The sequence below is a fragment of the Belonocnema kinseyi genome, chromosome 8 (genome assembly GCF_010883055.1).
Source record: "Belonocnema kinseyi isolate 2016_QV_RU_SX_M_011 chromosome 8, B_treatae_v1, whole genome shotgun sequence".
Lineage (NCBI taxonomy): Eukaryota > Metazoa > Arthropoda > Insecta > Hymenoptera > Cynipidae > Belonocnema > Belonocnema kinseyi.
In genome coordinates this window covers 81070759-81092885 of record NC_046664.1, presented here as the reverse complement: position 1 = coordinate 81092885, position 22127 = coordinate 81070759, and the positions used below count along the sequence as shown (strand labels likewise).

Below are 22127 nucleotides of genomic sequence, written 5' to 3'. Positions count from 1 at the left end.
AAATTCAATTATTTGGTTGAAAATTAGGTCTTTTTTTAATTCATCTCTTTTGGTGTAAATTCAATATTTATGGTTCAAAATGGAACTGTCTAGCGAAAATTATTATATTTTGGGTGAGGATTCAAGTGTTTCATTAAAAATTAAAATCTTTTTTGGTTGAAAATTTAACTTTTTTGGTTTGAAAATTAAACTATTTGGTTGAAAATGGTATATTTGCTCTTAAATTTAATGATTTGATTAAAAATCAATTTTTTTTTAAATTCATCTCTTCTGGTAAAAATTTCATCTGTTTTGGTTGATTTTATTCAACTATTTTTGTTAAAATTCATGGTTATTGGCTGAATTCCACTGTTTTTTATTAAAAATTAAAATCTTTTGTTGTCAAAATATGAACTATTATATTTGTCATTCAGAATTCATCATTCTGTATTGAAAATTCCTTTTTTTGGTAGAAAAGTCATTTTTCATGGTTGAAAATGATTTTTTGGTTTGAGAACTTAACTATTTAAAAAATATTTTTCGTTGAGAATTTATCTTTTTGGATTGAAAATAATTCTTTTTTGGTACAAAATACTTTTTTCTTGGTTTAAAAAGAATGTTTGAGTGAGAAATTAAACTATTTATAATTTTCAACAAAATAGTTCAATCCTTATAGTTGAATTTATTAAAAAAAAGCTGAGATTTCTACCAAAAGAGAAGAATTTTAAGAAAACTTAATTCAACTGTTCGGTTAAAAATATACTTATTTTTTGTTAATTTAATTGTTTGAGTGAAAATTAAGTTTTTTGTTGAAAAGTTATCTATTTGATTTTCAAAGTCAACGGTTTTCTAAAATATTCGACTTTTTAACTTCAAAACTCAACTTTTTTGTTAAAAATTATTTCTTTTGAAAGAAAATCTTCTTTTGTAGAAAACACGATTATTTTATTCAAAATTAAATATATATTTTACCAAAAATCGTCAAAATTTAAAGCTTAATTTATTTTATTTAAATTAATTTATTGTTATTTGTAATTTGAATTGTGAAATATCTGAGGATTAAAATTATTTTCAGACTGGATTTGATTGAGAGCATATCAGAAATTCGGAAAATGCACAATAATTCACTGAATGGAATGAGAACTTCCGAGATTGTTAAAGAGGCCAGACAGTTTATAGTGAAACGTCAACGGCAACGTAGGTCTCTTTGATAGTTTTCTATTAATTTTGTTGTCGTATCAAAATAAATATTCTTCTAGCGTTTTAATTTAGGTCTAATTTTGTAGATATTTGTGATTATACCACCGAAAATACGCAGCCGGAGCCCAAGGAGGAAAAACAGGAAAATCCGGAAGTTGTTTTGAGTAAAGAAAAACGTAAGTAATGAGTTAATTATTTTATTTTTAATAATCGTTTTTATTTTTTTTTAAGTTTTATTTCATTTTTAGCACCTGTCGAAAATAAAGACTACTTCCATCCATTCGCTTTCGAACGTTTGTCAGTCATACGCAATCGTCAAAACTCCTTATCCTCTACTTCTTCAGGTAAGGACATTTTTCCTCTTTTAATAAATTTATATTTATTTAGTTTTTTTTTATAAACTTAAAAATTAAAAAGTGTGCAGTGAAAAATTAATTTTTTCGGAAGAAAATTACCCGTTTTTTTCACCTGATACTTTAAAAGTATTAAAAATGAACTTTGAAGTTTATTCAAACAAAATATAGATTTTTTTCAGTTCACAAACATTTTAAAGTCAATGAAATTTAAATAATCGAACTCTAATTTTAATCATTTTTCCATTTGAAGTAATAAAAAGTGGGCATTAAATCAAAACTCTCAAAAAATGGAAGATTTAGTTTCAAAAAAAAAAAATCCACGTTATCATTTTTATTGCTCTAAATTAAAGAATCAATCAAGGAATTTAAAAAAAATTTAATTATTTCATTTGAAGCAATTTTAAGATAGAAAGATAAAAATTTGAACGATTGCATTTTTTAATAACACGAACGCTAATTTTTAAATTAAAATTAAAATTGTTTTTATTATAAATAGTTCAAATTTCTAATTATTTTAAAAATGGTTTCAGAACTTCTCAACGTATTTTAAAACGATTCGAATTTTTCCTAATAATTTTTTTTTCAATCCTGCCAAATAAAACAAATTTTCTTAAAAATCCTTAACATTTATTTTTGACAATTTTGTAAATCTTTAAAAATATCCTCTTAAAATTAATCTTTCAAATTAAAATATCATTTTTTTAAATTCCTAGGAAATGTTTTTATTCTTCTGAGCTTTTCAAAATTCTTAATTTTTTGTTGGATTTTTTTCGGTTTAAATTATTTGAAATAATTTCAAAAGTTTTTATTAATTTTGAAATTGTTCGAAACAATTTGAAGTAAAAATTACATTTTTTTTAAAATAGAACCATTAAAATTGTAACGTTCAAAGTTTTTTTTTTTTGCTTAGTTTTAAATATTTAATTTATAATTACTGATTCTGAAAATTTTCAAATTGAATGGTTTAAAAATGGAATATCTTCGACTAAAATAATATTTAAAATTTAATAAAAAAAAAGCTTTTGATTATGAATATATTATTTTGAAATTGTTTTAAAATTGAAAATAGTTTATAAAGTTTCATCCTGGCGTTTCAGTTTGTTTAAATAAGATTTTTTAATTAAAACAATTTAATTTTTAACCTAAAAATCTGGGAATTCGAAAATTCTGAACTGATTTCGAATCGTCTAAAAAAAAAACTTTTATTCACATTCGATCAATCTTCGATTAAAAACGCTTCTAATTTTTAAATGTTTAAGTCTTTAAAACTGTTAATTTTTTTTTTTTATTAAAATGTACGCTTAGAAATTAAAAATCTAAAATGGAAAATTTTTAAAGTGATTTATTTTCAAATTACGCATTCTAAACTGAATGGTATCATATTTGAAAAAGATAAAAATGTAACTAATTAGTTTAAAAAAAACATTTGACATAAAAATTGCATATATTTTTTTTCTAAAAATTGGTCAAATTTCCAGTCAAAAAATAAATTTACTGGAAATTTTTTCAGTTTGGCAGAAATTTAAATCAATTTGCAAGGAAAATTTTAAAAGAAATTCTAATTATTTAGAAAGAAGTTTAGAAGTTCTGAAAAAAATTTAAAAATTTAAAAGCATTTTAAGGATTTTTAAATTTAACTTTTAATTTGACATTGAAAATGATAACGTGAATTTATATTTTTGGAACTCAATCTGAATCTTTAAACTCTACAATGTAAAAATTTTAATTTTTTTTATTTGTCAACATTTTTTAATCAAAAAACTTTCCAGCTTCAATTTTAGAAGTTTAAAATGCAAGAGTTCCACTTTGAGTGTTTTAATTTGCAGCTTAGTTTTTATGATTTCAAATGAAAAAATTTTTAGCTTTAGAGTTAGATTTTTGTAATTTTATTGACTGAAAAATGTTTGCGAACTAAAAAACGAAAATTTTTTTCTTCAACTAAAACGGCCACCCTATGCCTTAAATTTTGGTAGAGTTGTTTTTTTTGTTTATAAATTCAAAATATGCTTTGGTTGAAAATTTAATTTCTTTTTTTTTAGCAAATTAACCTTCTTGGTTGAAAATTCATCTTTTTTGGTTGAAGATTTATATTTTTTATTTTGTTTTTCGTTGAAAATTCGTCTTTTGGGAACAAATTCAACTTTTTTTATTTTAAATTAAATTATTTTTCAGTTTAAATACGAACTTTTACATTTTCTGTTATTATACGTTTTTGTTGAAATGTAAGTTTTGGTTAAAAATTGAACTACTTTTTTCAAAGTTAAAATACTTTGTTAAAAATTCAGTTTTTCATTTGAAAATCCATTTTTTAAATTGAAAATTTAACTATTTTGTTGAAAATTCAATTATTTCGTTTTTGGTAGAAATTACACTTTTTTTGTTGGTAAAAATACAACTGTTTGTTTGAAAATTTATCTGTTATGGTTCAGGATACAAATATATATATATATTTTTTTTTTGTAGAAAAGTAAACTTTATATTCAAAAATTGATCTTATTAGTTAAAAATGCAACATTTAATTGAAAATTATTATCTTTTTGGTTGAGGATTCAACTATTTTTTGGTTCATCGGTTTTGGTTAATTTTTACAATTACATTTTTTAAAATAGATTAATCTCTGGTGAAAAATTCGTATTTTTTAAAATTGAAAATTAATTTTTTTATCTGAAGGTTCTACCGATTTTTGGAAAAATTGTCTTTTTAGTTGAAAATTCAAATTTTTTGTTAAAAATTTAACTGTTTGGTTGAAAATTAATCTGTTTTAGTTGAGGACTAAACTATTTTGTTGGAGACTTGTCTATTATGGTTAAACTCGGCTGTTTTTTATTTAAAATGAAAACGTTTTTGTATTAAAATATCAACTATTACAGTTTTTGTTAGGAATTTATTTAATTAAAATCTCCTCTATTTAAAAAAATAATCATTGTGATAGAAAATTCCTCTTTTTGGTTGAAAATTCTAATAGTTGGTTAAAAATTAATCTATTTTGTTGAAAACTTAATGTTTCAACTTGAAATTTTAGGAATTAAAGCGTTTGAAATTTAATTAAATATAATAATTATTTATTTTTCTATTTATTTCTTGGCCAGGAATTTTACAAATTTTCAGAAAAAAAATCTGCCTCAGTTCGAATTCAACAGGTTTTTAAATAAATAGTTGAATTGATATCTTTTTCAATTGTGAAATTATTCAGTTTACAATGCGTAATTCGAAAATGTTTTACTTGCAAAATTCTCCATTTTAGATTTTTAAGCGTAGTTTTTAATTTACAGAATTTTAAAGTGCAGTTTGGAACACTTAAACAATTAAAAGCGTTTTTTGATAAAAAAAAAAACAGTTTTATTTTATCAACTGGAAATATAAATAAATAATGTTTCAAATCGTGAAATGTAAAGGTGCGATTGAAACGTTATAAACTATTTTCAACTTAAATATAAGTTAATAATTTATTTAAAAGTAAAACATTTATAAACTTAATGTTTTGACATAGAAAGCTTTGATTTGTTAAAATTTTTAAAAGCTTTTAAACTTTTAACGTTACAATTTGTATTGTCCTGTTAAAAAAATTTTCAATTTGTAAGTAAAATTGTAGTAAAAATGAAAAATTATTTTCAATTTTCCCAGAAATATTAAGAAAATGTTTTGATTCTTGTGGAGTTTCTTTCATTTCTTAAAAATCGACTTAGAATGCTTTTTTTATAATAAAATAATGGTCTATTTTTAGTGGGCTCTGCTCCCAAGCCGGAGTCTAAGAAGAAAACACCCTCAAAACCTGCTTGGGTTCCGATCAAGTCAAGTGACAATAAATGGAAAAAAGAAGCTCAAGAAGCAGAATGTAATATTTGCATGGACCCGTTAGAAAACACTGGTTTCAAAAAAGCCGTATATACCTTAAGATGTCAACATGCATTCCATACCGAGGTGAGAAAAACGATTATTTTTTCTTTTATTTTTTTTTTTAACTTTTAAAATTGAACTTAAAAAGTTTTTTATTTAAAAAATGTTGTCAAATAAAAAAAATGTTACGTTTATCAATTGTAGAGTTTAGAGATTTAAATTCAGTTCAAAAAAATTAAATTTACGTTATCATTTTCAATGCTCTAAATTGAAGAATCAATCAATAAATTAGAAAAAAATTAAATTGTATCATTTTAAGTAATTTTTGAACTAGAAACATTAAAAATTCAACGATTATATTTTTTAAATAAATTGAACACTTCTCAAATTAAAAGTTTAATTATTTTCATTTTAAATCATTTTAAAATCCTTAAAATGCTTCAAAATTTTATTTCAAAATGTTGTTTTCCTTTTATTTTCAAATTTTAAATTATTTCAAATTGCAAATTTTTAGAAATAAAAATGTGCACTTTTTGTTTCAAATTTTTTTAAAACTAATTAGTTTAATTTTTCACTTTTTTAAATTATAAGGTACAATTTTATTTAAAAAATCATTACTTAATGTTTATTCACAGCTGATCAATCTCCGAGTTCAAACGCTTCTAATTTAAAAATGCTAAAGTCTTTAAAACTATTTAAAAAATTTTTTTAATTAAAAATGTACGCTTAGAAATTAAAAATCTAAAATGGAAAATTTTTCACTAAAAAAATTTTCCACTTTAGATTTTTAATTTCTAAGCGTACATTTTTAATTAAAAAAATTTTTAAATAGTTTTAAGGACTTTAGCATTTTAAAATTAGAAGCGTTTGAACTCGGAGATTGATCAGCTGTGAATAAACATTAAGTAATGATTTTTTAAATAGAATTGTACCTTATAATTTAAAAAAGTGAAAAATTAAACTGTTTCAATTAAAAAATCAATTTTTAAACAATTCAAATTGAAATTTTTCAATAAAGAAAAAGAACAATTACTTAATATTTAGAAATAACTGACTTTTCATTTAAATCTGTTATTATAAATTAAATATTCAAACCTAAAAAAAAGCAATTTTGAACGCTACAATGTTTTTTTTTCTATTTAAAAAAATATAATTTGTAATTAAAATTATTGAATTTTGGTGTAAAAATAACAATTGAACACCAATTATTCTCAGAAAAACATTCGTGTAAGTTGAAGAAATATTTAGAAGTTTTAAAAAATTAAAAAATAATTGAAAATTTGAAATAATTTAAATTAATTTAAACGGAGTTTTTACGTGTGCCGACAAAATCCGGCTATTCGCACAAAAAAAAATTATTTGCAAATAGTCAACGGCCTAATTTAAAACCAAGTATAAATTTTGACATTTAAAAAATGATGTTTTATTTCGAAAAATTAATTTAAAGACAATATTTAAAAAGATTTAGAAAAATTTACAAAATTATTCATAATGAATTTGGAGAATTTTAAGAACATTTTTTCAATTTGGCAGGATTAAGAAAAAAAAAAAATTTGTAGGGAAAATTCGAATAATTTTAAAACGTGTTTAGAAGTTCCGACAAAAATTCTCAAATAATTAAAAATTTGAAAAAATGTTAAACAAATGTAAATGTTACAAGATTTTGAAGCATTTCAAGGATTATTAAACTTGACAAATTATTGTTGTCCGTTTTTTAAAATTAAAAATTAGAATCTTTTTTGGTTGAATTCAACTGTTTTCGATTTAAAATTAAAACATTGTTTATTTGAAATACTAACTATTAAATTTCTTTTGAAAAATTTTTTTTTAGCCGAAAATTTGTTTTTTCAAACTTGAAGTATTTAGTTGAAAATTGTATATTTAAATCAAATTTAAAATTAGTCGAAAATTAAGTTTTTGTCGAAAATTCGACAATATTTTTCGGTTGAATTATCAACTATTATTATTTTTTTTTAGAATTAATCTTTTTTCATGGAATTTCAAATCAATTTGTTCAAAATGATTTTTTTTCTGAATATTCATATTTTTCACTAAAAATGTAACTATTTTGTTAAAAAATTATGTTGTTTTTTTCGGTAGAAATTATGTTTTTTTTAAATTTAAAATTAATAAATATTTTTTGGTTAAAAATGCAACTAATTAATAACAAATTATTGTTTGACTTGAGGATCCAAATATTTTTATGAAAATTCATCGTTTTTGGTTGACTTCGTCTGTTTTTTATTAAAAATCCGATTTTTTTGGTTGAATTCAACTGTTTTCGATTTAAAATTAAAACATTTCTTATTTAAAATATAAACTATTAAATTATTTTTCTTTAAAATTCATCGTTTTTAGTCGAAAATTCATTTTTTTTAAATGAAAATTGAAATATATTCCATTTTTTGTTGAAAATTTAACTTTCCTGTTAAAAAATTAAACTTTTTGGTTGAAAATACAATTATTTATATTTGAAATTTAATCTTTTTTATTAAACTTGAAGTATTTGGTTGAAAATTGTATATTTAAAAAAATTTTATTTAGTTGAAAATTAAATTTTTGTCGAAAATTCAAGTAGCTTTTGAAAAATTTGTCTTTTTGGGTTAAAAATTAAACTATTTGGTTAAAAATTCAAATCTTGCTGAAAATTCATCTCTTTTTAAAATCGGTTTTGATTGAAATATCAACTATTATATATATATACATATATATATTTTTTTTGATAACTTATCTTTTTTCATGAAATTTCTAATTAATTTTTGTTTTAAATATATTTTTTTTAAACTAAAGATTCATATTTTATACTGAAAATGTAACTATTTTCTTGAAAATTAATTTTTTTGTTTAAAAATTATTTTAACTGAAAAATCAAGTGTTGAAAATTCAGTTTTTTCGGTCCAATTTATCTTTTTTATTTAAAATTAATAAATATTTTTTGGTTAAAGATTCACCTCTTCTGTTCAAAAAACAACTAATAAATTTTTCTTGAAAATTCATCTTTTTTAGTTAAAAATTCATTTTTTAAACTGAAAATTCAACTATATTCCATTTTTGGTTGAAATTTTAACTTTTCTATTTAAAAATTACACTATTTGGTTGAAAAAATAATGATTTATATTTGAAATTTAATCTTTTTTTAAAATTGAAGTATGTAGTTGAAAATTGTACATTTAAAAATTTTTTAATTTAGTTAAAAATTAAGTTTTTTGTCGAAAATTCGATTTTTTCGTTGAAAATTCATGTAGCTTCTGAAAAATTAGTCCTTTTGGCTTAAAAATTCAACAATTTAGTTAAAAGTTTAATACTTTAATTATAAATTCGTCTTCTTTAAAAAAAATAGTTGAAATTTCAAATTAATTTGTTAAAAAACGATTTTTTTTACTGTAGATTTATATTTTTCACTAAAACTGTAACCATTTTGTTGAAAATTACTTTTTTTTAAAATGGTTTAAACTAAAAAACCAAGTTTTAAAAATTAAGTCACATTTTTCGTTAAAAATGCAACTGATTGGCGAAGAATTTGTCTCTCTGAATTGAGGATTCAACTATTTTTATGAAAATTCGTCGTTTTTGGTTGACTTGGTCTATTTTTTATTAAAAAATATAATCTTTTTTGGTTGAATTCAACTATTTTCGATTTTAAATTAAAACATTTTTGCTTGAAAAAGCAAGAATTAAATTTTTCTTGAAAATTTATCTTTTTTAGTTAAAAATTCATTTTTTCAACTGAAAATTCGAATATATTCCATTTTTGGTTCAAAGTTTAACTTTTTTATTTAAAAATTTAAATATTTGGTTAAAAAAAGAACAATTATTTATATTTGAAATTTAACCTTTATATTAAACTTGAATTATTTGATTGAAAATTGTTGAGAATTTATCTTTTTTCGTGAAATTTCAAATTAGTTTGTTAAAAAATCATAGTTTTTTAATCTGAAGATTCATATTTTTCACTAAAAATGTAACTATTTTATTGAAAATTAATTTCTTTTTTGAAAGGGTTTAAACTGAAAAATCAAGTGTTGAAAATTCAGTTTTTTTGTCCTATTTATCTTTTTTTATTTAAAATTTACAAATATGTTTTGGTTCAAGATTTACCTCTTTGGCTGAAATATACAACTATTAAATTTCTCTTGAGAATTCATCTTTTTTAGTCGAAAATTCATTGTTTTAACTGAAAATTCAACTGTATTCCATTTTTGGTTGAAAAATTAACTTTTCTATTTAAAAATTAAACTATTTTGTTTTAAAAACAATTATTTATATTTGAAATTTAATCTTTTTTTTTAAACTTAAAGTATTCAGTTATAAATTAATGTTTTTTTTTTATCGAAAATTCATCTTTTTTTGGTAGAAAAGTCCTCTTTCTTGGCCGAAAATCAACTCTTTTGTTGAAAAATAAACTAGCTTCTGAATAATTGGTCATTTTTGGCTCAAAAATTCAACTATTGGGTTAAAGGTTGTAAATTTTCAGGTAAACAATTTTTTTTTAAGAAAAACGAATTTTCAATAAAACAGTTAACTTTTCAACCAATAAAATAAATTTTTAAACTAACTACTTAATTTTTTTAACATAAAAAGATGAATTTTTTACCAAATGTTAAAAATTCCGCTCTTTTTAAAATCGTTTTTTGTGGAAATATCAACTATTTCAAATTAATTTGTTAAAAAATCCTTTTTTTTTAAACTGAAGATTCATATTTTTCACTAAAAATGTAACTATTTTATTGAAAATTAATTTCTTTTTTGAAATGGTTTAAACTGAAAAACCAAGTTTTGAAAATTAGGTCATATTTTTCGTTAAAAATGCAACTGATTGTCGAAGAATTTCTCTCTTTGACTTGAGGATTTAACTACTTTGATGAAAATTTGTCATTTTTTTTTGACTTCGTCCGTTTTTTTATAAAAAATTAGAACCTATTAAATTTGTCTTGAAAATTAACCTTTTTTTAATCGCACATTAATTTCTTTAAACTGCAATTTCAACTATATTCCATTTTTGTTTGAAAATCTAACACTTCTGTTTCAAAATTAAACTATTTCGTTAAAAAAACAATTATTTATATTTGAAATTTAATATTTTTTGAAAACTTGATTTTTTTCAAACTGAAGATTCATATTTTTCACTAAAAATATAACTATTTTGTTGAAAATTATGTTTTTTCGATAGAATGTATCTTTTATTATTTAAAAATAATCAGTATTTTTTGGATAATAATGCAACTAATTGACGAAAATTTATTTTTTGACCTGAGGATCCAAATATTTTTATGAAAATTCGTCTGTTTTTTATTAAAAATTACAATTTTTTATTTGAATTAAACTGTTTTCGATGTAAAATTAAAACATTTTTTTTGTTTGAAATATCTAATATTAAATTTTATCTTGAAAATTCATTTTTTTAAACTGAACATTCAACAATATTTTATTTTTTGTTGAAAATTTGACTGTCACGTTTAGAAATTAAACTATTTTTATTTAAAATTAACAAATATTTTTTGGTTAAAGATTCATCTCCTTTGGTAAAATATAAACTATTAAATTTCACTTTAAAATTCATCTCTTTTAGTCGAAAATTAATTTTTTTAAACTGAAGATTCATATATTTGACTAAAAATGTAACTAGTTTGTTGAAAATTAATTTTTCTTGGTTCAACAATTTTTTAAATTGAAAAATCAAAATATTTTTTGGTTCAAGACTCATTTAATCAGATTGTTAATTTCCCGGTTTCCCGGCCAATTCGCCACCCTGATTATATATATTTTTAAATAATAGTTGAAAAGTGAAGCGAGACAAATTAAATTTTTTACCGGGAAATAGCCTGGATTTTTTTTTAAAGTTCAAGTGTTTTTTAAAGTTTTTGAGTGATTCTTTCTCTTGATCATAATGTTTATTTTCAACTGAAATTTTTAATAGAAAATTGATAATTATATTGATAATTATAAACTAATAATTATTGATTTCAGTGTATTAGAAGTTGGTTCCGACAGAGTCAATCGTGCCCGACTTGCCGAGTATTTTCAACATTGGACGACGACTTCCCTCCACTGCCTTCATAACATTATTCTTCTAATACCATTTCTCTTTAACTAAGCTAAGCCTTTGGCGTTACATTTTTTTAATCTTTTTTTTTACTTCATTCAAGGGCAAAATATCTACTCTTACCCCTAAAGGTTTTTAAAAAACGCAAGGAAATTGCGGTACAAGTGCCATTTTCGGTATGAGGAACCGCAACTTTAAGTGATCAAAACAATGCCAGAAAAAGACTGTCAGAGAACTCTTTACTTTTTCTAAAAAAGAAAGAAAACCCCCAAAAAATGGAAATTTTAACGAATTCTGTTTGTTATCTGGAATAAATATTACACTTGGCTATTTTTTTCTTTTACTTATCAATTGTCGCACAGTATTATTATACCTACCAGTTATTCCTTTATCTCTCATTTTTTTTATCATACACTGATTTCGAGTTGGTGCATCTTTTAATTTAGAAATGAAAAAAAGAGTTAGAAAAGCAGTTTTTTTATCGTAAATAAAACTTACGCTTGGACATTTTTTTTATGTAAAAATGTAGGTAAAAAAATATTTCATTTTTCAAGTTATTGCTTAATTTTTTTGGTTTAAATATCTACTCTGATATTTTTTGTTGCGAATTTATCTTTTTTTATTCAAATTATTTCTTTCTTTTGTTGAAAATTTTTCGTTTTGGATAGAAAATTATTTTTTTAGTAGAAAATTGATTTTTTTTTACTAAAAATTAATGTTTAACAAAAAATGGATTTTTTAAGTTGAAATTTCAACTATTTGGTTCAAAATTCCTACTTTTTTTTATTTTCCTCTTTTTTTTAGAAAATTAATCTTCTAGATGAAAAAATCTCATTTTTGGTAGAAAATTACAAATACATGAATTTGCAACAAAAAAGATGAATTTTTTACTAAAAAATGCTCATTTTTCGACCAAAAATTGAATAGTAAAATTTTCAGTTAAAAAATAAATGTTCATGAAAAAATTTACTTTTATAGTTGAAAATCTAACTACATTTTTGGTTGAAAATGCCTGTATTTTTTAAAAAATTGGCTTTTTGTCCGGAAAGTAGTTAAATTTTCAGTTAAAAAATAATATTCAACAAGAAAAAAAAAACATGAATCTTTAATCAGAAATGTAATTGTTATATTTTCAATTAATAGAATTAATTTTCAATAAAATAAATGTTCAAATAAGTAAAAAAAAAATAAAAAGATGAATTTTCACCAAATGGTCAAATACGAGTTTTTTTATAATCCATTTTTTTTTACTTAAAAATGCAACAATTGCGTTTGTGATTGAATATTTTTATTTTTTAGTTAAAAATTTGACTATTTGGTTGGATATTCATGCACATATTTTGTTGAAAATTCGTATTTTTTGGTATAAAATTTATATTAATTATTTAATTATAATTAAAATGTTTAAACAAATTGTTAAATTTTCTACTAAAAATTATCATTTTTCAACCACGAATAAAATATAGTTAAATTTTCAGTTAAAAACTAATGTTCAGCAAAAAAAATGTTGTTAACAAAATAATGAGTCTTTCATCAAAAATGGAACTTTTATATTTTCAATTGAAATAATTTATTTTCAACAACAACAAAAACGAATTTTCAGCAAAATAGTGGAATTTTCAATCACTAAAATAAATTTTCAACTATGAGGTTAATTTTTTTACATAAAAAGATTAATTTTTCACAAAATGGTCGAACAGGAATTTCTTTTAATCGAGTTTTGGTAACTAAAAATTAAACTATTGCGTTTGTAATTGAATATTTTTATTAGTTTTTGAAAAACTCATTTTTTTGGTTTATTATACTTTTTTTAACTTTCATTTTTGGTTGAGAAATTACATTTTAAGTTGAAAATTCAACTATTCAGTTAAAAATTCCTTTATTTTTTTTTTAATTTGACTTTTTGTAAGAAAATTACTCTTATAAGTTAAAATTCCATCTTTTTTTTTTTAATTAATATTCTGCGTTGAAAATGAACTTTTTTTGTTAAAAAATACAAATAAGTAAATTTTTGACCAAATAGTTGAATTTTCTACACACAAAAAATGATAATTTTTCAACCAAAAATTGAATCGTGGAATTTTCAGTTAAAAAATTAATGTTCATGAAAAAATGTACTTTTTTAGTTGGAAATTGAACATGTTTGGTTGAAAATGCCTATATTTAAAAAAAAAATGTTTTTTTTGTCAGGAAATTAGTTAAATTTTCAGTTAAAAAAGAATATTCAACAAGAAAAAAAAACGATTTTTAATCAAATACATGAATCTTTAACTGTAATTATTTTTTGTTAAATTAATTCATTTTCAACAAAAACAAAGAAACTTTCCAGAAAATAGCTAAATTTTTAACCAATAAAATACGTTTTGAATAAAGTAGTAAAATTATTAAAATACAAAGATGAATTTTTAAACAAATGTCAAATTTTCAAACAAAAAATATTAAATTTCAACCAATTAAGCATTTTTAACGTAAGCAGTTGATTTTTCAAGCAAAAATATGAGTTTTTTTATAAACAAATTGAATTTTCAACGAAGAAAAATGAATTTTCAACCAAGAAATTTTGTAACAAATGAATTATAAATAAAAAAGGACGAATTTTCACATTTTTCGTTGAGAATCCATTTCTTTTTATATTTAAATTCTACTATTTTGTTAAAACGTGAGACCATCCTACAGTATAGATAACCATTAATAAAAAGCATAAATACAAGTAATTAATTTTAATTTATTAACTAAAAAAGTGCAGAATTTTTTTTTTATATTAAAATTCTTCTTTTTGTTGTTGAAAAGTTGTCTTTTTGGATAGAAAATTAATTTTTTAGTAGAAAATTCATACTTTTTGTTGAAAATTCCATCATGTTTGTTTAAAGGTTAAATTTTTGTAAATTGAAAAGTCTACTGTTTGGTTAATGTTTAAATACAGAAATAACTGGTTGAACTTTTATATAAAATTTTGAATCTTCAACGAAAAAAATGAATTTTAAAAAAAATAGTTCAAAACACTCTAGATTGAAAATTCAGGTTTTTTGTTAGTTTTTTACAAAATTAAAAATTCATTATTTTTCAACCCAATATTTGAATTTTCCACTAAAAATGATAATCTTTCTAACACGATGAAAAAAAAACGACGAAAAAAAAAGAAAAAAAAACCATGAATCTTTAATAAGAAATGGAATTGTTATAATTCCAATTAATAGAATGAATTTTCAACCAATAAAATAAATTTTCAACCAAGCAGTTACATTTTTTAACGTAAAAGGTTGAATTTTTCACAAATTGTTCGAAAATGAGTTTTTTATAATCCATTTTTGCTAACTGATAATTTAACTATTTGGTTAAAAATTCGTTTTTATTGGTAAAAAATTCATCTTCTCGGTTGAAAATTCATATTTTTAGTTAAAAATGCAACTATTCGGTTAAAAATTAATAAACTATTTTCTTGAAAACTCATATCTTTTGGTTGAAAATTCGACTATTTTTGAGAACTAAATTTTTTTCTTAAAAAATAAATAATTGGATATTACAGTTTTGGTTGAAAAATTACATTTTTAATTGAAAATTTAACTATTTGGTTGAAAAATCCTTTATTCTATCTTTTTTTACTTTGTCAGAAAATTATTCTTTCCAATTGAAAATTCATCTTTTTTCATAAAAAATTAATAGTCTAGATTGAAAATCCTTTTTTTCCTTTTTTTTTTTTTTTTTGAAAATTACAAATACAAGATTTTTGAACCAAATAGTTGAATTTCATACTAAAAATGATCATTTTTTAAACATGAATGAAGTAGATAAATTTTCAGTTAAACATAAAAAGATGAATTTTTCACCAAATAGTCGAATATGAGTTTTTTTATATTTCAGTTTTGCTAAATGAAAATTTAACTATTACGTTTGTGATTGAATAATTTTATTTTCTAGTTAAAAATTCAACTATTCGGTTAGAAATAAAACTATTTTCTTGAAAACTTATCTTTTTTTGTTGAAAATTCGACTATTTTGGAGAAAAAAATTTTTTTGTCTTGAAAACTAAACAGTTGGATATTACATTTTTGGTTGACAATTCCTTTTTTTTAAATGTGTCATCTTTTTTTTGGGAAAAAATTAATACTCTCCATTGAAAATTATTTTTTGTTTGTTTTTGAAAATGTTCAACAATAAAAAAAAAAGTTTTTAACAAATTATATGAATCTTTAATAAAAAATGGGTTTGCTTATATTTTTATATAAAGAATTAATTTTCAACGTAAAAACAACGAATTTTCAACTACGTAGTTAAATTTTCGAACATAATAAGATGAATTTTATTTACAAATTGCTCGAAAACGAGTTTTTTTATAATCTAGTTTTGTTAACTGAAAATTCAATTATTGCGTTTTTGATTGTATATTTTTATTTTCTAGTTGAAAATTCGTCTTTTTTGGTAGAAAATTAATCTTCTTGGTTGAAAATTCATATTTTTAGTTAAAAATGCAACTATTCGATTAAAAATTAAACTATTTTCTTGAAAAATCATTTCTTATTTTGAAAATTCATCTCTGAAAATTTATCTTTTTTTTAAATGCTAATATTTTATTCAAAAGTTAGATTGCCCTAGAGTATAGATATAGATAATCATTAATTAAAAGCACAAATATGAGTAAAGTAATTAATTTTTAATTTATTAATGCGTATAGTATCTGAGTAAACTAAAAAATTCCATTTTCCTCCCTTATTCAGCTCAAATTTTTGGTTTCGAATTTATCTTTTTTAAATTAAAATTCTTTCTTTTTTTTGTTCAAAATTTATCTTTTTGGATAGAAAATTGATTTTTCTTTAATTCTACCATGTTTGGTTGAAAGTTAATTTTTTGTACATTGAAAAATCGACTGTTTTAGTTTTGGTCTAGAATTTATCTCTTTTGGTTTCAATACTACTGTTTGTTTAATACTTGAATGCATAATAAAAAAATGAATTTTCAATAAAGTAGTTGAATTTTACTTTAAAAAAATAGATAAAATTTTTACGAAAAAGATTAATTTAAACCAAGAAGATTAACTTTCTAGCAATTGAGACGAATTTTCAACCAAATGATTCAATTTATTACTAAATATGAGATTACAAAATTTATAAACAAGAATGGAATACTTGAATTTTTATTTGAAAATTAATGTTAAAAAAAATGGATTTTGTAAGCTGAACTTACAGCTCTTTGGTTGAAAATTCCACTATTTTTTTTTATTTTCCTTTTTTTTTTGTCAGAAAATTAATCTTCTTGGTGGAAAATTAACCTTTTTTGGTAAATAGTTATTCCTTTAGAATGAAAATTCATGTTTTTTGTTGAAAATTACAAATACATGAATTTGCAATCAAATAGTTGAATTTTCTACTAAAAAATGTTCATTTTTCAACCAAAAATTGTATGGTAAAATTTTCAGTTAAAAAATTAATGTTTATGAAAAAATGTACTTTTTTAGCTGAAAATTAAACTATTTGGTTAAAAATGCGTTTTTTTGTCCAAAAACTAATTTTGTAGGTTGAAAATTAATATTTCAATTAACAGATTAAATTTTCAATAAATAAAATAAGTTTTCAACTAAGTAATTAAATTTGTTAACAGAAAAAGATGAATTTTTCACCAAATGAATATTCATTCCATTTTTGATTGAAAAATTAAATTTTTATTCCAAAATTCAACTCTTTGATTGAAAATTTCTTTATTTTTTTAATATATCTTTTCTGTCAGAAAATTAATTTTTTAATTTGGAAATTCATGTTTTTTCTTGAAAATTGCTGTTACTATATTAATTAAATAATCAATTATAATTTTTAACCAAATATTTCAATTTTCTACTAAAAATTATCCTTTTTCAACCACAAATGAAATAGTTAAATTTTCAGTTAAAATCTAATGTTCAGCAAAAAAAATGTGCTAATAAAATACATGAGTCTTTAATCAAAAATGGAACTTTTGTATTTTCATTTAAAAAAAAAATTATTTTCAACAACAAAAAATGCATTTTCAGCAAAATAGTTGAATTTTCGACGAATAAAATAAATTTTCAACTAAGTAGTTAAATTTGTTAACATTAAAAGATGAATTTTTCACCAAATGGTCGAATATGAGTTTTTTATAATCCATTTTTTTACCTGAAAATTCAGCAATTGCGTTTTTGATTGAATAAGTTTATTTTTTAGTAAAAAATTTTACTATTTGGTTAAATATCCATGCACATATTTTGTTGAAAATTTGTCTTTTTTGGTGCAAAATTCATATTTTTAGTTAAAAATTTAACTATTCTGTTGAAAATTAAACTTTTTCGTTCAAATGTATCTCTTGGTTAAAAATTCAACTATTTAGCAGAAAATTTTTTTTTGTCTTGAAAACTAAACAATTGGATATTCGATTTTTTATTGAAAAATTAAATTTTCATTTCAAAATTCAACTATTTGATTGAATTTTTTTACTTTCTAGTTTAAAATTGTACTATTTGGTTGAAAATTCGTTATTATTGGTAGAATACTTATCTTCTTGGTTGAAAATTCATATTTTTAGTTAAAAATTAAACTTTTTTCTTGAAAAATCATATCTTTTGGTTAAAAATTCGACTATTTTGGAAATTTTTTTTTTTTAAACAAACAATTGGATATTAAAGTTTTGATTGAAAAATTACATTTTTCATTGAAAATCCAACAATTCTGTTGAAAACTCCTTTTGTTTAAATTTATATTTTTTGTCAGAAAATTATTATTTTAAATTGAAAATTCATCTTTTTTTTTTGGTAAAAGATTAATACTCTAGATTGGAATTTTTTTTTGAAAATTACAAATACATGATTTTTGAACTAAATAGTTGAATTTTCTGCTAAAAATGATCATTTTTCAACTAATTATAGTTTTTTTTAAATCTCATTTTTGTTAAAAAATACAAATAAGTGAATTTGTAACCAAATAATTAAATTTTCTACTAAAAAATGATCATTTTTCAACCAAAAATTGAACAGTAAAATTTGTAGTTTAAAAATGTATTTTTAACCAGAAACAAAACCAATATTTATTCAAAAATATGATCCTTTGATTGTAATTTTTTTTTTTTAGTTAAATTAATTAATTTTCAACAAAAAAAAAAGAAATTTTCAATAAAATAGTTAAATTTTTAACCAATACAACTTTTTCATAATCAAATTAAATTTTCAACAAAAAAAAGTTAATTTTTAACCAAGAAATTTTGTAACAAATGATTTCGCAATCAAACAGGACGAATTTTTACATTTTTCGATGAAAATTCATACGTGGTTAAAATTTTTTTAAATTCTACTATTATTTTTTTAAAAGTCACACCATTTTAAAAAAATGCATCTTTCCTCTAATTTTTCAGTTTTTAGTTCAGTTTCAGTTTTTAGTTTAAATATCTACTGTGATATGTTTGGTTGAAAATTGATTTTTTATATTGAAATTCTTATTTTTGTTGTTGAAAATTTATTTTTTTTTTAATAGAAAATTAATTTTTTTTACTAGAAAATTCATACTTTTTGTGGAAAATTCCATCATATTTGGTTGAAAAATGAATTTTTAAAAAAGTACTTGAACTTTTAACTAAGTTGTGGAATCTTCAATAACAAAAGGTTAAAGTTTTACGAAAGAAACATGAATTTCAACCACGAAGATTAATTTTCTAAGAAAACAGATTAAATCGTTTAATAAATTAAAGAAAAAAATTTCAATCAAGAATGGAGGAATTAAATTTTCAGTTTAAAAAAATTAATGTTCAAGAAAAATTTTAGTTTTTTTAGTTGAAAATTCAACTACTTGGATGAAAATGCGTTTTTTTGTCCAAAAAATAATTTTGTAGGTTGAAAATTAATCTTTGTGGAATAAAATTAATACTCTAGGTTGAAAATTCATATTTTTTTGTGTGGAAAATTAGAAACACGTTAATTTCCTACTCAAAATTATCATTTTTCAACTAAATAAAATAATTAAAGTTCAACAAAAAATTTTTATTCGTTTTTATTTGTAGAAAATTAATTTTCACGGTTGAAAATTCAACTATTTTTTTGAAAACTCATGTCTTTTGGTTGAAAATTGGACTATTTTGTAAGAAATTTGTCTTTTCTTGAAAACTAAAAATTGGATTTAGATTTTTTTCTTTCTTAACTGAAAAAATAAAAACGAATTCATTTTCAACGAAAAAAAAAAGAAATGTTCTATAAAATAGTTAAATCTTTGAGCAATGAAATACGTTTTTAATAAAGTAGTAAAATTGTTAAAATACAAAGATGAATTTTTATTAAATGGTCGAATTTTTTAACAATTAAACTTTAACCAATTAAGTATTTTTAATGAAATAGTTGAACCTTTAAGCGAAAAAACAAGTTTTCTGGACGAATCTTTAAATTTTTCGTTGAGAATTAATTTCATTTTGGATAGAAAACTTATTTTTCAGTAGAAAATTTATATTTTTTTATGAAAATTCCATCATATTTGGTTACAAATTTTACTGTTTGGTTAATATTTAAATACGTAACTAAATAGTTGAATTTTCAGCTAAAATTTGAAATCTTTAACCACAAAAATGAATTTTTCACGAAGTAGTTCAACTTTTAACACAGTAGTTGAATTTTTCCTAAAAAATATATTAATTTTTTAAACAATAAAGATGAATTTTTAACCCAATAGTTCAATTTTCTACTAAAAATTGAATTAAAAAAATTTTCAACCAAGAATTGCGTGTTAAAAAATTAATATTCGGCAAGAAATTTATTGTTTTACTTGAAAATTCAACTATTCACTTAAAAATATATATTTTTTTTTAATTTGTCTTGTTCAAAAATTAATCTTGTAGGTTAAAATTTAAATCTAAAAATGTTAATTTTTTAATCAAGTTAAAAAAAGTAATATTTGATGAGAAAAAAGAACATATTTTTTACCAAAAAAAATCATCTTTGATCAAAAATTGTTATATTTTCACTTGAAAAAATTAATTTTTAACCAAAAAAATAATAATTTTTCAACAAATAAAATAAATTTTCAACTAAGAAGTTAATATTTTTTAACATCAAAATATCAATTTTTCACCAAAAATCTTCCATTGTTGAAAATGCATCTCTGATTTGAAGGTTTAATTTTGTTAACTTCCATTTTGGGCTGAGAAATTAAATTTGTATTTAAAAATTAAAATATTTGGTGGAAAATTAATAATACATATTGAAAATTCATATATTTTTTTAGAAAATTAGAAATACATGACTTTCCGACCAATAGTTAATTTTTCTACTAAAATTATCAATTTTCAACCACGAGTATAGTTTTTATTTTTATTTAAAAAATAATTTTCAGCACAAAAAGAAGGAAAATTTAACCAATTCTAATTTTTGTTGAATGAATGAATTTCCATAAAAATTTTTTTAAAATAAAATAGTTAAATCTTTAACGAATAAAATATATTTTTAATGAAGTAGTAAACTTTTTAACATGCAAAGTTGAATTTTGAATCAAATGGTTCAGTTTTTAAACAAAAAAAATTAAACTTCAAATCAATTAAGTATTTTTTAACGTAATAGCTGCATTTTCAAGCAAAAAATACAAGTTCTTTTTATAATTCAATTGGATATTCAAAGAAGAAAAATAAATTTTCAACCAAGAATTTTTCCAAAAATTTGTCTATGGTTGAAAATTTATCTTTTTTTTTTTATTCAACCATTTTGTTGAAAATTTATATTTTTTACTTAATAATTTAATTTCTTTGTTGAAAATTCGTCTTTTTTTATAGAAAATTCAACTGTTTAGTTGAAGTTTACTTTTATTTTATTTTACAGTTTTTGTGAAAATGCACTTTTTTATAATTAGAATTGCACTATTATTTTGAAAATTAAATTATTTGGTCGGAAATGCAAATATTTTGTTTAAGACACCTTTTTTTGTTGAAAATTCGTCTGTTTTGTTCAGAATTTGGTTAAAAAGTTAATTATTATTAATTAATTAATAATTATTAATAATTAATAATAATTAATTATTTACAACTGTTTTGTTGAAAAAACGAACGAATTTTTAACAAAATTTATGAATCTTTAATAAAAAAAATGGAATTTTTATATTATTAATTAATAGAATTAATTTTTAACAAAAAAAAATTAATTTTCAATAAAATAGTTAACTTTTCAACCAATGAAATACAATTTCAACTAAGCAGTTACATTTTTTAACATTTCGTTGAAAATTCCTGTACATATTTTGTTGAAAATTCGTATTTTTTATAGAAAATTAATTCGCTTTTTTGGTAAAAAATTAATTAAATTTCTTTTTCACTTAAAAATTCAACAATTTGGTTTTACTAAAAATTTAGCTTTTTCATCATATGTCGAATTAATTTGTTAAAAAATATATATTTTTTAAATTCAAGATTCATATCTTTGTCTGAAAATGTAACTATTTTGGTACAAAAAATTTTTTTGGTTGAACATTTTTGAAACTGAAAAATCAAGTATTTGAATTCTTGAAATTTTTTTTTTGTGGAATCTAGAATTTTTTGCAGAAATTACATATTTTTTGTTTTAAAATACAACAGATTGACGAAAATTATTATTTTTTTACATGAGGATTCAACTATTTTGTTAAAAATCCTTCGTTTGTGGTTGAATTTGTCTTTTTTAATTAAAAATTAAAATCTGTTTTGGTTCAATCGAACTTTTTTTTAAATTAAAAATTAAAAACTTTTTTCAGTTCCGATATTCAACT

The 22127-nt window shown here is 20.5% G+C and overlaps 1 protein-coding gene across 3 annotated transcripts in view; it reads left to right on the top strand.

Moving 5' to 3' along the window:
* LOC117178314 overlaps nt 1-11758 on the top strand; it is a 131610-nt gene extending 119852 nt beyond the window's left edge. Inside the window, exons 23-27 of one of the 3 annotated variants that reach the window (XM_033369695.1) lie at nt 1055-1176; nt 1266-1355; nt 1428-1523; nt 5260-5456; nt 11340-11758. In XM_033369695.1, coding sequence (XP_033225586.1) covers nt 1055-1176; nt 1266-1355; nt 1428-1523; nt 5260-5456; nt 11340-11432 — 598 coding nt within the window. In that variant the 3' untranslated portion in view covers nt 11433-11758. Of the gene's footprint in view, nt 1-1054; nt 1181-1251; nt 1356-1427; nt 1524-5259; nt 5457-11339 lie in introns of those variants that run through there. The other 2 variants (XM_033369694.1, XM_033369696.1) reach the window with 2 other exon arrangements.
* The last annotated feature ends 10369 nt before the right edge of the window (nt 11759-22127 follow it).